General features: G+C 36.7%; 1 protein-coding gene across 5 annotated transcripts in view; it reads right to left on the bottom strand.

The window, feature by feature from the left end:
• SMC6 (structural maintenance of chromosomes 6) overlaps positions 1–14,861 on the bottom strand; it is an 89,900-nt gene that overhangs the window by 35,989 nt on the left and 39,050 nt on the right. For all 5 annotated transcript variants that reach the window (XM_035000631.1, XM_035000632.1, XM_035000629.1 and 2 more), the window contains 9 exons: positions 13,595–13,675; positions 11,837–11,938; positions 7,600–7,719; positions 7,401–7,499; positions 4,438–4,584; positions 3,973–4,061; positions 3,630–3,794; positions 3,052–3,230; positions 1,277–1,481 (listed from right to left, as the gene is read on the bottom strand). In XM_035000631.1, coding sequence (XP_034856522.1) covers positions 1,277–1,481; positions 3,052–3,230; positions 3,630–3,794; positions 3,973–4,061; positions 4,438–4,584; positions 7,401–7,499; positions 7,600–7,719; positions 11,837–11,938; positions 13,595–13,675 — 1,187 coding nt within the window. The remainder of the gene's footprint in view (positions 1–1,276; positions 1,482–3,051; positions 3,231–3,629; positions 3,795–3,972; positions 4,062–4,437; positions 4,585–7,400; positions 7,500–7,599; positions 7,720–11,836; positions 11,939–13,594; positions 13,676–14,861) is intronic.

The raw sequence follows: 14,861 nt of genomic DNA on the forward strand, positions 1-14,861 counted from the left end.
TAGAGCCAGAAACTAATGTAGAGTCATACTTTCATGCAGACTGGGAAAAGAGTTTACCCTTAACTCCCAAATCCTTATTTCTAGTCTAAAAGCTCAAAACTGACAATTCCACAACAGGATTTATCCACTTCTGACAAATCCACTTCTTCCTTACACTTCTCCTAAACCAGTTACGAGCACATCTGCTCGGTCCAGAGACCTAGCAGTCACCCTCAATTCTTTCATTCTCTTACATTCAAGTAACAAGTGTTATTTTGTCCTAAATAACGCTTTTATTTTTATTATTTTTTTTAAAGATTTATTTATTTATTTGAGAGTGTGTGTGCAAGCAGGGTGAGGGGCAGAGAGAAGGGGAGAGAATCCTAAGCAGAGTCCCTGCTGAGCGTGGAGCCCGACGTGGGGCTCTATCTCATGACCCTGAGACCATAACCTGAGCCAAAACCAAGAGTCAGACACACAACCAGCTGAGCCACCCAGGCGTCCCCTAAATAGCGCTTTAATCTGCCCCTCGCTATCTATGATGCAAATGCTATTTTTTGCAGAATAATTTATGATGCCATGCCACTATGTGTTTTGCACATAGAATTCTATTTGCTTATAAGGCAATTAAACCTTATCTATCACTTGACAAATTCATCAGGTCAGAAGACTTGGTTATTTGTCCTCTTTTCTCTAATTTCTTCGCTAACCTGCCTACTAACATATAATTACTCTCTCATCTGAACTACATCTGCATTTTGTGATCCAATTTTATCAAAGCTGACATTCAATTAGAAAATATGTATTATATTTGAAGGTAAAGTGACTAGCCAGTCAGGCAGTTAGAAAGAGGCCAGTTTAAATACTGTGCCCTTGAGAAGGTTTGTTAGGGTCATCAAAGAAAACTACCACAGCTCTTTACGGAATCTGCAAAGCACCTTGAGAGTTGAACTGTGAGTACTGAGTGCCAAAGCTCCTCCTTAGCACCCCCACCCCCACATACCCCTTAATTTGCCGTGGTCTGTATCACCTCCCTCAGTATAATTTCTATGCTGCACCATGTCCCTTCCCCTGTCCTGGCTCCCACAACAGACCTTGTGTAAGGAGCTCAAGGGCAGAGAGCATGTCTTATTTATCTATGTGTCTCCAGTGCCTTGACTGAAGTTAAAGAAGTGGCTTGATGACATTTCATCAATCAGTACTACAGATTTGGTTAATATAAAAATGTCTTAATTCTTTCTGATCTTGTACATGATTAAGCACAACCCGAAACGGCATTTAGCTACCGACACCTCACCTGTGTCTTACATCATACATCTCATTCCGAAACTCAGAAACTATTATCTGTGGCCGGGAGGTCCCTCGTGAATAAAACCTTTCCATCAGTGCCTGAAGAACTCTTTCATCAGCATGGTTATGGCAACAATAGGCCTGCAAAAGTCCTTTCAAGCAAGATTCAATAGCCAAAGCAAGTTCAGGGTCACGAAGATGAATGCAAGCTCCTAAAGGTGAGAGAAAATTATTAAAAGGCCCATTAATATTTTGAAATATTAATGTAACTTTCTTCTTATAATAGTTTATAAATGACTTCAAAATATTTTCATATAAAGAAGCTTAAATGACATTACAGATCTTATGTTAACTAAATGGGAGATCCCTACATATCCACTGGATACACGGGGGAGAAAAACCCATCAAATCCTGTGACAAGAACACCCCACTAACTCCCGTGTAAATCAACAGAGGTTTCTCTATGTAATGTATACTCTTCCAGCCTCTGAATGGCATTTTGAAAAGTAAGCCAAAAGGTTTACAGATTCTTTATTATTTTCTGTCAAACTGATTAACACTGGGATTTTAGAAACAAAGAGAAAATGCCTCATCCGTTTAAATGGATCCTGGTATAGAGGTACATATCATTTATATGAGATTTTACCATAACACTTAACACCGTGTGTAATGCTGTACTTACACGGTAATAGAGTACTTTAGCAACAATACATTTATATTGACAGCATCATTTTCACTTAATGATGTTATAGAATTAGAGATAACTCCTCAGGAGAATTCAACAGATTACAAGTATTTTTTTTTTTTTTTAAAGATTTTATTTATTTATTTGAGAGAGAGAATGAGAGACAGAGAGCATGAGAGGGAGGAGGGTCAGAGGGAGAAGCAGACTCCCTGCTGAGCAGGGAGCCCGATGTGGGACTTGATCCAGGGACTCCAGGATCATGACCTGAGCTGAAGGCAGTCGCTTAACCAACTGAGCCACCCAGGCGCCCCGATTACAAGTATTTTTTAATCTCATGTATATATAGGGATAATTCAATAAACCCAGGTTTTCCACTTGAAAAAAGACTTAGAAACAATGTTGTCCAACCTAAACAGAAGTAAGAAGACAAGTCATTTTATAATGACAGTGAAAAGAACACCCCACTAACTCCCGTGTAAATCAACAGTCACTGGATTTTCGAACTAATCAATTATATTCAAATTAGTTCACTGTCACTAGATTTTTGAACTAATCAATTATATTCAAATTAGTTCATTCATTCATTCATTCATTCAGGAAAAAAATCAGATCAGATTATTCAACTCTATAGTTTTTTTTTTTCCTTTTCCTAAGTTTTCTTGCTTTTGGCTCTTTTATGCTTTAAAAATGTAAAAGGGAAATTATAAAGTTTAAAGTGATTTTTATAATTACTTCTTAAAATATGTACAATTAAAATCCACATATAATTACATAGCTCTTTGGTAACAGTTTTTTTTTTTTTTTTTTTAAGATTTTATTTATTTATTTGAGAGAGAGAATGAGAGAGAGAGAGAGAGCATGAGAGGGGGAGGGTCAGAGGGAGAAGCAGACTCCCTGCCGAGCAGGGAGCCCGATGTGGGACTTGATCCAGGGACTCCAGGATCATGACCTGAGCCAAAGGCAGTCGCTCAACCAACTGAGCCACCCAGGCGCCCTCTTTGGTAACAGTTTTAAAACTAGATTCAATAGACCCTTTTCCTGAAAATAAAACCTTATTTTTAACATTTCTTATATCCTGACCAAATGGTGACAAATACCTAAAGGGCCCACGGGTTTACAGGTAAAATGCCCACGTCTATAGGCATCATCTATTGCTTCAAGAAGGGCTGGAACGTGAGGGCCAAATCTTTTCAGTCGATCAGTTTTACTATCTTTTAATTCTTTCAGTTGCCTCTGATTATAGCTCAGTGTATGCTTGACATCTAATTCTTCTCTCCTAAAAAATAAAAGCAGAAAAACAGAAGAGATGTGTGATACAGTTATACAGAAATATCCAGTCTTTCCCCTCAACACCTGCATACCAGTGAATGACTCAGCTACTCTAAAGACTAAAGGCAGATTTCTTTATTTGAAAATGATTGTGTTAGTAGAGAAAAATAGTCTCAAGTCCTCAAAACTTAGCACGAAAAGAGAAATGATGCCACAGGGATGAGGACTAGAAATCCCAGAAATGGGTTCAGCTCTACAAGTGTTGGAAAAGTAATTTTTAAAGATATTTTATTCAGCACAAAAAACCACAACCACAACAAAACATGTTTTCTCTCTTTGTATAAAGAACAAACCACATGATTTTCAAGTCATTGAAAAAAGTCATTCTAAGGATGTTGAAACTTACTTAATTCTGATCCGTTCTTCCTTGTCCTTTTCTATGGCTTGCTGAAACTGTTCGATCTCTTGATTGATTGAGCTTTCTTGATCCTGCAAGGCCTTTACTCTCTCTTTTAACCAAGATATTTTTTTTTGTCTTTCCAATCGTTCAGGTTCCAAAGATTGATCAGTACTAACAGTAAATAATCCAAAATGGAAAATGTTAAATGAAAAACTGAACACTGAAAAAATACAAAGCAATGTGATAAAATTCCTTTAGAAATAATATGGAAAATATAATACTCCACTTCGCTGAGTTCACTGTATTACAAAAAGAGGTATTCATGAACATAGCAAAGTAACCATCTTACCTTTTCTTTAGTTCTTCAATCCTTTTGCAAAGCTGTTCATCATCTTTCATTAATGCTCTATACTCGTTTAGAGAACGATTATATAGAACCTAACAAAAAATTAGACACAGTTTGGTAAGATAAAAAAAACACATATCCTATTCAAATCCACTTTTGCCAAATCTTCAAATCAGAGGTGAAGTATATGCAAAAATGTATTTTTATTTTTTTTTATTTATTTTTTTGTGTGTTTTATTTTTTATTTTTATTTATTTATTTATTTATTTATTTATTTTATTCTTATGTTGCAAAAATGTATTTTTAAAACGAAGTATATAAATGGTCACATGAAACCATTATTTTTTAAAGTCTGAAAGCAGTACAGATTTCCACCTAATTACAATACCTCTACTTTTAAAAGTAAATGAACACTATTTATATTTGATATAGAGTATTTAATATTCCAGGTTGGAAAATTTCTCTCACCTCAGCTTCATTGTAGACCTTTTTCTTAGCAGTAACATCTGTTTTCAATGCCATACATTCTGGTGCTCGTGCATTTGTCTCTTGACTAATCTTTTCCAGTTTATCTTGAATATCTTTGTATTTTTTTTCTGCTTCATTAAGTCTAACCTTTAAGAAAATAACATTGTTGGAGTGCATTTTACCTTTCTTTAACAAACAGAAAAAAATTTTATATATACAGCAAATAACAAATTCAGTTTCACTCTAAATAATCTCAAGATCTCGGGTAAGCAAACATAATTACATAAAACACTATTTTAAAATACAATTTTTAATTCCACATTTAGTTATCCAACAAATGTCCTATCTTCTGGGGATACAAAGAGAGAGTAACAATGGTCTGCAGGTAACACAATTAAAGGGAGATAGACACAATTTAGCAGAAAAACAGATTGCTTAAATTGATCATAGTTTGGATACCATAATGCTTAAGTTGGTTATGTCTATTTGTAATTGTGGAAGCATAGAGAACGAATCTAGAGGTCTGCCAGAAAAAGTCAAGAATGCCTCCTTCAAAGCAAAAGTAGCATTTGAGCTGAGACTTGAAAGATTAATGCAAATGTACCAGGAGAAAAGCTGGGTAAAGGTGTTAGAGGCAGATGGGAAAGCATGCAGAAAGGCACTAATACTACTTTTGGAAATGAAAATATCTGGAGCTTAAACTGAGAGGGTGGTGGTGGGAGCTGAGCTGGAAGCATGGAAGTGCCCAGAATTCCCTAAGATCAGCTTACAACTTAACCCTCCAGACAACAGGGAGATAAGACATGACCGAATCTGTACATCAAGTCACTTTGGAAGCACAAGCAGGGTGGAGGGAAAATTAAAGCAAACAATTTCAGTGAAGAGTTAACATTCCAGAGCAAAATGAATTAGAAACCAAAATGGGGCACTGAGACAATAGGAATGGATTAGAAGAGACAAATATGAGAACTATTTGGATCAGGGATCAGCAAACTTTTTCCAGAAAGAGCCAGATAGTGGAGCTGACACAATTTCTTCACATCCCTTCCACTTAACGGTCATTCTATAATCAATCACCATGCATAATACGGCATGAAAGGTTTTATGTAAGACATGGGAAGGATACAAATATAAAATAAGATAGTTCTTACCCTCCAGAAATTTACCATTTACTACAGAGAGTGCCCAAATGCTTAAGTAGGGGCAAAGGCCTGCAGAACTAAAGTATCACCCTGCCTGAAGATCCTCCTTTTCCCACTTGAAAAAAAGGTGAACATTATATTACTCAGACTGGATTCCATTTTTATTATTTTTTTTACTTTTCACTTTTTAAAAAAAAATATTTTATTTTGAAGTAATCTCTATACCCAGTGCGGGGCTCAAACTTACAACCCCAAGATCAAAAGTCATATGCTCTACGAACTGAGCCGGCCAGGCACCCCTGGATTCCATTTTTAGATTGGAGATTATCTAAAGAGAAAAATAACTTAAGGTCTTCCACTATGACAAGCTAGGAAATGAGGATGAGGAGAATCTGGTAGGGAAAAAAAAAAAATTCCAGCATATTCTCACAGAAATGAAAATCTTAGGTGAGAAAAGGTGGGTGGGGTTGAACTTCCATTTGCTACCTGAAGAGGGAGTAAGAAATTCAGCCTGTTTCTGTTATTTTTACATATTTATTTCTTACTTTTGATGGATTAATAATAACATAACACTTAAAGGGAAGAAAACATATCTGCTTACCTTGAAAAAGCAAGGTGGGGAAGATGACATCCTATACTATAAACTAAGCTTGGTAGAACAAAATACTAAGAGGTAAGCCATCCACACGGAGTAGGTGGGGCTTCTACAAAAATTAAAGGGCTAGGAGTTCTACTTCTGGCATGACAAAATGCAAGGAATTCTGCATTGTGGGCTACATATCCTTGGGAAATACTAAAAGACCACTCAAGTGCAAATTTTAAACTGGTGAATTATATGGTATATGAATTATATTTCAATAAAGCTATTAAACAAAGAACAAAAATGTGAGTATAAAGAGTGGATTGGCTATATGGTAAAAAGGTCCATGTGGACAGCCCTAACAGAAAATTACTGCTTTTACTTATCATTCAGCCAACTTCTACCTCTAGACCCAAGTGGAAGACTCTTGAATCTTACATAAATAGCATAGTTTCCATGTGGCTCTTAGATCTCAGGTTGAAATGAACTTTAACAGACCTAACAACTTGTCCTACATGTGTTCCACCTACACGAAATCCTCTGATGGTTTTGGGCTCTAAAACTTCAGTTCCCTGGAAATTCTGATAGCAATCTCTGGGCATTCTGCTCAGTTCTGAAGTGTTATAGTTCACGATACTTAGCTTTCTAAGTGACTATTATTCTAGCACCTCAAGGCTTTTTATGTTGACACTCCTAATGAACAACAGTAAAAGCTTCATGTTGTAGCATCTCTAGTTAATAAGGAAGTACCACTGTCCACATTCTTGAGTTTAGAGTGCTACATTACTGGGCTCAACTGGTTGATCATGTCCAAACAATACTCTTTTTAAAAAAGAGTTGCCGGGGAGCCTGGGTGGCTCAGTTGGTTGGGCATCTGACTCTTGAATTTGACTCAGGTCACGATCTTGGGGTCGTGAGATCGAGCCCTGCATCAGGCTCAATGGTGAGTGCGAAGTCTGCTTGAGATTCTCGCTCCCTCTCCTTCTGCCCTTATCCCTGCTTGTGCTCTAGCCCCCCACCACCAGATAAATAAATAAAATCTTAAAAAGAAATAAAATAAAAAAGGGTTGCTATAATAGTACTTGAACAAAAGTTTATGTCAGTTTCATTTGAATAATAAATTCAAACATAGATAAATATATAGGTTGAAACTGCTACTTTTGTAGGTCTTTTAAAATAGTCTAATGTCAGTAATCTCATATGCTTTAACCTACTAAATCTGTATTAAAAAAAATAATTACCTGCTGTTCTTCCATCTTCCTGTCAAGTCTAGCAGCACGATCTTCCCCAATTTTGATATTATCTCTGATAGCATTCAACTGTTTTTCAATTTCATTGACCTAAAAAGAAATTAGTGTAAATCATGTATAAGAGTAACTGAAACCAATATTTTCTACATATTAAAAGCATTAAGTGAATAAGTAATAAAGTAAAAATTACCACTGCCCAAGCCATTTCATGTTTCAAGTATTCTAAATTAGTCTTCATTGTACTTAAACCAGTAATACTTTGAAAACGTTCTTCTTTCTCCAAACACTGGCGTTTTAGCTCAATAAGTCGCTTGAAAAAAAGAAAAAAGGATACGTTTCTTACTAACACTGAAAAGACAAGAGTTTTTACAAATGTATTTCTTTTGAATGTATTTCCTTAATCAGTATTAAAAAAGATATGCAGGGAAATGACTTAAGGTGAAAATAAAAATATCTCTGGTTCTTTGGTATATTTTTACTAGGTGCAGTTATTTTCTTAATTTCTGCGTTATAAAGAAGGCCAAATATTCTTCAAATGAAGATCAAAGGAATAAAGGGTTTAAGACCTCACAAGTATAGACAAATCATAACACTCAGTTTCCCATTTCTCTCAACTCCATATCAGATAGACAGACTGGTATGTTCTTCTGGGCAAACTATACCCAGTACTCATTCCAAAGATAATGGAAGACACAGAAGAAATTTATTTCTAAAAGCCAAATAAGTTATAATTATTTATTTATTTACTTATTTATTTTTATTTTTTAAGTAGACTCCACATCCAGTGTGGAGTCCAATGCAGGGCCCAAACTCAGAACCCTGAGACCAAGACCCAGATGAGATTAAGAGTTGGACACCTAACCGACTAAGCCAGGTACCCCAAGTTATAATTTTTTAAATCTAAGTTCTCCCTAGTAATAAATAAAATCATCAGGGGCACCTGGCTGGCCCAGTCAGTTAAGCCTCCGACTCTTGATTTTGGCTCAGGTCATGATCTCAGGGTGATGAGACTGAGGCACCCCCTCCCCCCCCACCCCTGTGGGCTCCGCGCTGGGTATGGAGCCTGCTTGAGATTCTCTCTCTCCTCCTGTCCCTCCCCCACTCACTTGCACACACACACGTGCGCACTCTCTCTCTCAAAAAATTAAATTAAAATAATAATAAAAATCATCAAACAAGTATCAAATATAATGACATTAGAACAGCTTCTCAAGTGGCTCCTAGACTTTAGATTCTGCACACCTGGGTAGATGGCCTCTCCCCTTCATTCATGCTTACCATCTTCAACTAGAGCCTCATACTGTGGATCTAATGCGTCCCTACCAGTCACTTTCCCAATTCTCCAGGATTATTTCAATCCATTATCACTCTCTTCAAGCCTCATACACCCCCACCGCCCTAATCCCTCACTCATTCTCCCTGCCTCCTACTTCAGGGAGTTTAGTGGCCATCAAAGGAAACTCTCTCCAACTTCCAACAACCTCATTTACAAATCTAAAGCAGGAGGAGGTGGCTTCATGACACTGAAGTCCAGCTCCCATCTCCTACCTATATATTTCGGGTCCGACCACCAGCTTCTGCCTTCTCAGGAGGTCTGAATTAGTTCATTTTTCGTCCCCATCTTTTCACCTTTGTTTCCACTTGGCCCTCTTCACTGACTCCCTTCCATCATCATGTTTAATCTTTACTCACTTATCTTTCCCATTTACAAACACAACAGCCACTATCCATGCTTGGGGACCTCTTCCTCCTCTCTCCCTCGAAGTTTTCTGAAGGTAATCTCTCTTCCATTTCCTCACATTTTCAGCCCCACAAATCTGGCTTCTGTTTTCACCGCTACTGAAACTTGTCTTGCCACAAGCCTCTGTGCGGATTATGTCACTAAATACAGGGAGTATTTGTCAAACCTTGTGGTGCTTGCCACTCAGAACATCACAGAGTTGTGACTACTGCCTTCTCAAATTCTCTTCCCTTGACCTTTATGGCTTCCATGAGCATTTTTCTTGGCTCAGGCCTGGACCCACTTTCCATTCCTCCCCAGCAATCTAAGTCATTCCTGCGGCTTACACACCAACAACATACTAATGAATCTCAAATTTTTACTGAAGCCAGACTTCTGCATTCCTCACTCTTATATCCAATTGGATGTTTTATAAGCACTTCAAAACCAATGTGTTCAAAATGAAATTCATCATTTTTCTTAAAAGAAAGAAAAGAAAAACTGGCTCCTCTTCCCAAGATTCCTATTTTAAGAAACTTAAGTCTACTGCTCAGGTCATCGATCTGGAGGTCATTTGGTCACCCGTGTTATCTCTTGTCTCAACTTCACTCCTCCCTGTCCCACTTAACATCTGCTCAAATCATTTCAAAACTCTTCTTTTCACTACTACTGCTACTACTCTAACTTATGTCATCATCATTTCAGTGGACAATGAGAACTCTTTATTTATCTCTCTACATTCTTTCCTTACAGCAATTCACCCTCTTCCACAGCAGAGTAACTGATTACGAATATTCATTTAGTCACATCATCCACTTCCATGTGTTCTACTGTTCTTAGGTTTACAAGATCCTCTACAATCTGGCCTCTTTTTTCTCACTTTTGTGCTCTTCACTCTGGCCAACCTGGAATTCCTTCAGCTTTCTAATAGCACCATATGCTTTCTTGCCCAAGATGCTGCCATTCTTATCCCTAGGAATGGCACCCTTCATTACTCTCCCCATCCCTTGTTTGGCATTGTTCATCGTTCAGTTCTCAACCTAGACATCATCCTTAACAACTACACTCCTCCCAGGTCTCTTTCCCCCAGTGCTGATACCTCCTAAGTGCTTTTGCACATATCTAATCACAAGTCCTTTAGGGGGGCCCACCATACTCAGTTATTTACCATCTGCTTCCTGCTGAACAGTTAGGTCTCTGACCCCAGAACCCAGATATGCATTTGCCATCATATGGCCATGGACAAAGCACAATGCCAGGAGGCACATGCTGGAACTGGTATTTGTTGACTGGACAGCTTCCAGTTTCTATCTAACCTTCACATACTATTTCCTACAGATTTAAATATTCAAAGCCAGAGCTTATTTTGAGAATATAGGACATTTAATTAATTAGAAAAAGCTCTTATTATGTGTATATTATACATAAGGAATTCTGCTACACGATATAGGGAAGTGCTTCTTTAACTTCATAATCAAAATATCTTTAATAGTTGATAACAAAGTATATCATGGAGAAAGTGGGTGTTTAACCCCCAGCTGTCTGAAGCAAACACATTTCTTCAAAATCCTGATTTACTATTTTTAAAATAATAAATGTAACACATGCTATTATGTTTTTTTGAACATGCAAATATTCCCTTTTCCTAATAACACTGATACACCAAGAAACTGTGCTGTATTAATTCTGTGGTTTACAGTGCCTCCTTGTACACTACCAGTACCTTGAGTTTGAAGGGATAATGTGGGGAATAAAAATAAATATACCCACCCTTGCTGTTTGAGTTTTCATACACCCACAGACCTAACTTTAAATATGCAGTCCTCAAAACCTGAAGTAAAAGGGTCAGTGCAGCATCTAATGAAGTTGACCTGGGTCAATCATTAGTACAATTCTGTGTCAAAAGAACAAGCTAAGAACTAGCTAGAAGCTCCACTAATTCTATAAAACTGACTAAGTACCTAAAGAACAAGATATAGAATCACACAAAAATTGGTGGGACTTAATGTACGGGATGAAAAGCTGAAACATAAGCCTTATGATTTTGAGGTCTCTGATTATCAGACAGAAGGTTGGATCTTCAGGAATCTGAAGAAGAAAGTACAAGAAGAAAATATAGCAGATGTAAAACCAAATTTAAGTAAGTCTCATTGGCTTGAGTAATTTCAAATTGACACAAATATGCACAGCTACCAAGCTGGTGAGTATGGATGGGACAGTTGCTACCAAGCTATCAGTGCTTAATGAACATTAACATCTTCCCAGTGTGATGAAAGAGTTATCTACCGTATATAATTACAAATGAATATTACGTTTATAATCAGCTTGAGGCTTGTGCTTATTTTCCCATCAAAAGAAATATTATACTTTTTAAGCTACTTACAGTGGGAATTAGTGATACCTTACTATAGAACCAACTAGTCATATATCAAGGCATAAGCATGTAAAATACTGCTCTGTCCTCTAGTCTCTAGCCTAACAGAGGAAAACGTGTACATACGCATTATTCCAAAACAAAAAAGTAAAGGCTAATAAATACCCTGAATATAAAAACCACACTTCCTATATTTCATAGAGTGTTATGAAAGTGTTATTAGTTTTATATAGATACATATCTACACATAGGTATATAATTTTACAGTACCATTTTTAAGTACTAAAGGAATTTGACTGATCTCAAAAATATTTGCATTACGTGTTTACAAACCTCTTCTCCTTGATTTATCTGCTCCTTTGTTCTTTCTTTTGTTTCCATAATATATGAATAATCTTCTTTCATCTGTTCAAGTTGGGTTGCTTTCATAAAGAACTGTACCAATAAGAAAAACACAATTAGGAGTTTGTAAATTGCCACAGAACTGTGACAAGAATTAGGTCTCCAAAAATTTTTGATTAATTATGTAAAAAGATATTAAAAACACACTCAAGTGAAAGGGGAACCCTCCTACACTGTTGGTGGGAATGTAAGCTGGTGCAGCCACTCTGGAAAACAGTATGGAGGTTCCTCAAAAAGTTGAAAATAGAGCTACCCTACGAGCCAATGCAATTGCACTACTGGGTATTTACCCTGAAGATACAAATGTAGTGATCCGAAGGGGCACATACACCCCAATGTTTATAGCAGCAATGTCCACAAGAGCCAAACTATGGAAAGAGCCTAGATGTCCAACAACAGATGAATGGATAAAGAAGATGTAGTATAGGGGCGCCTGGGTGGCTCAGTCATTAAGCATCTGCCTTCGGCTCAGGTCATGATCCCAGGATCCTGGGATCGAGCCCCACATCGGGCTCCCTGCTCTGCAGGAAGCCTGCTTCTCCTTCTCCCACTCCCCTGCTTATGTTCCTGCTCTCTCTCTCTCTCTGTGAAATAAATAAATAAATAATCTTAAAAAAAAAAAAAGAAGATGTGGTGTATATATACACAATGGAATATTATGCGGCCATCAAAAAAAAAAAAAGAAATCTTGCCATTTGCAACGATGTGGATGGAACTAGAGGGTATTATGCTAAGCGAAATAAGTCAATCAGAGAAAGACAATTATATGATCTCACTGATATGTGGAATTTGAGAAACAAGGCAGAAGATCATAGGGGAAGGGAAGGACAAATGAAACAAGATGAAACCAGAGAGGGAGACAAACCATAAGAGACTCTTCATCTCAGGAAACAAATTGAGGGTTGCTGGAGGGGAGGAGGGTGGGAGGGATGGGGTGGCTGGGTGATAGACACTGGGGAGGGTATGTGCTATGGTGAGCACTGTGATATGTAAGACTGATGAATCACAGATCTGTACCCCCGAAACAAACAATACATTATATGTTAATTTAAAAAAAAACCCAAAACAAACAAACAAAATACTCAAGTTTTCACACCCCAAATTTACTTAATCTACTCTGTTCACATCTACACATTCGTTTGCAATAGCTCTTAAAAGCCCACGTAAGAAAATACTTTTGGTGTAAGAATAACACCATCTTGAAAACTCATTTTCACTGATTCATTCATTCATTCTTTAAACAAATACGAATAAAGAGAAAACATCTGTATCCTTGATCTTGGTGCATCTTGAATTTTTAGAAAAGGAAATATTGAAACCCATTCAAAAGTTATAGCATAAGTAGTAGTCAAATATTTTGTTAGCTTTTTAAATTTTAAATAATTTACAGTTTAAAGGTTATTATGTATGGCCAATCATTCCCTTGAATTTCCTTAAAGATTATTTTTAGAATAATCTATTCTCTCTCAGAATTAAAAGCCAAAAAGTGAAAGCAAGAACTTACCAAGAAAATTATACTCCATCATATTTAGAACTCTCCTAAACTAGTCCTACAATATTAAACACAGGTGGCTTTAAAAAACCTAACTGAATATTTATTACGTGAGCAAGAGTTATGTTTGGTGTATATGCTTTATCTATAAATGTATTCTTTTTTGATAAATTCGTATTTCCTTTGGTGCTCCTTACTTTGTATTTGTCTCCCTCATTTTTAGACTGCAAGAACTGCTTGCTCATCTCTTGTGTTAAAACAGAAACTGGATTATCCACCTGAAACAAACGAGAGGTTATTTTTGAAAATTTCATTTTAATGCCTTAAAAATAAATGTACTGTAATACAGAATACAATTCACCTATAGTGTCATCAAGAAGGCTAAGTTCAGAGTATTAAGGTAAATATACCAAGAAAAAATATTAGACATTTTTAATGTAGAGAAAATGTTTCATCATTTCATGATACTAAAATAAATACCATAGTCAAAATTATTCTGCCACTATATGAGGGCACAGGCACATTTCTTTTACCTGTTTTATAGAATTTCACTCCTATGCTACTGGTTAACAATCTGACAACAGTGAGTAAAGCCCTCGGCTGCCTTGGATTTTTGTGTCTCACCTCCCTATGTAGCCCTGGGCAAGTTAGTTTCTCCAACTGAATACAAAAAGTCCAACTTGGTTATTTCTAATCAGAATTATGATGCCAAGTAGTGTTTATTTTTCTTACAGCCGTTCTTCAGATTTTCCATTTGTTGTTATTTCTTCACGATTATAAAATAAAGAGAAATGCTGGAGTCATTTCTACCTTTCGAGGAGGAGTCATTTTAAATAAGCCATTGCTTGAAATAAACTACCTATAACTAACAAGTTAAAAGTACAATTATGGTAACAGTACTGTAACTGACCAAAGCACAGGGGAAAAAATTTAAAATATATATATAACTTGTTTCAGAAAAATTCAAGATCATTACTCATTTATATCTTTGGTATTAGCACTTAAGTAATTTGTGTATTAGAAAATAATCCCGTTATAAAATATGCAGGACCAGTATAAATGAAAAAAAAAATTTATTTATTTGAGGGAGAGAGCATGGTGGGGGGTAGCCAAAGAGAGAGGGAGAGGCAGACTCCCTGCTGAGCAGGGAGCCCCCACAGGGCTTGATCCCAGGACCCTGAGATCATGACCCGAACCGAAGGCAGATGCTTAACCGCTGAGCCACCCAGGTGCCCCTAAATGAAAAAAATTTTAAACTCCTTCATTTTACCATCCATAAGATACCGATTATACTTTGTTAGCATAACAATGGTTAAAACCTTCCTTTTTAAGTAAAATTTTGGGGTTTTTTCTTCTCAGATAACAAAAACATTTATGGAGTTATAAAGAAACCTCTACATGTTACTTTATTATTATCATTATAGAGGTACACCAGACTGACTGCCACATACTTTTACAATATTT

Source organism: Mirounga leonina, unplaced genomic scaffold, assembly GCF_011800145.1.
Source record: "Mirounga leonina isolate KUSES-001 unplaced genomic scaffold, KU_Mleo_1.0 Mir_125, whole genome shotgun sequence".
In the NCBI taxonomy this organism is placed as follows: Eukaryota; Metazoa; Chordata; class Mammalia; order Carnivora; family Phocidae; genus Mirounga; species Mirounga leonina.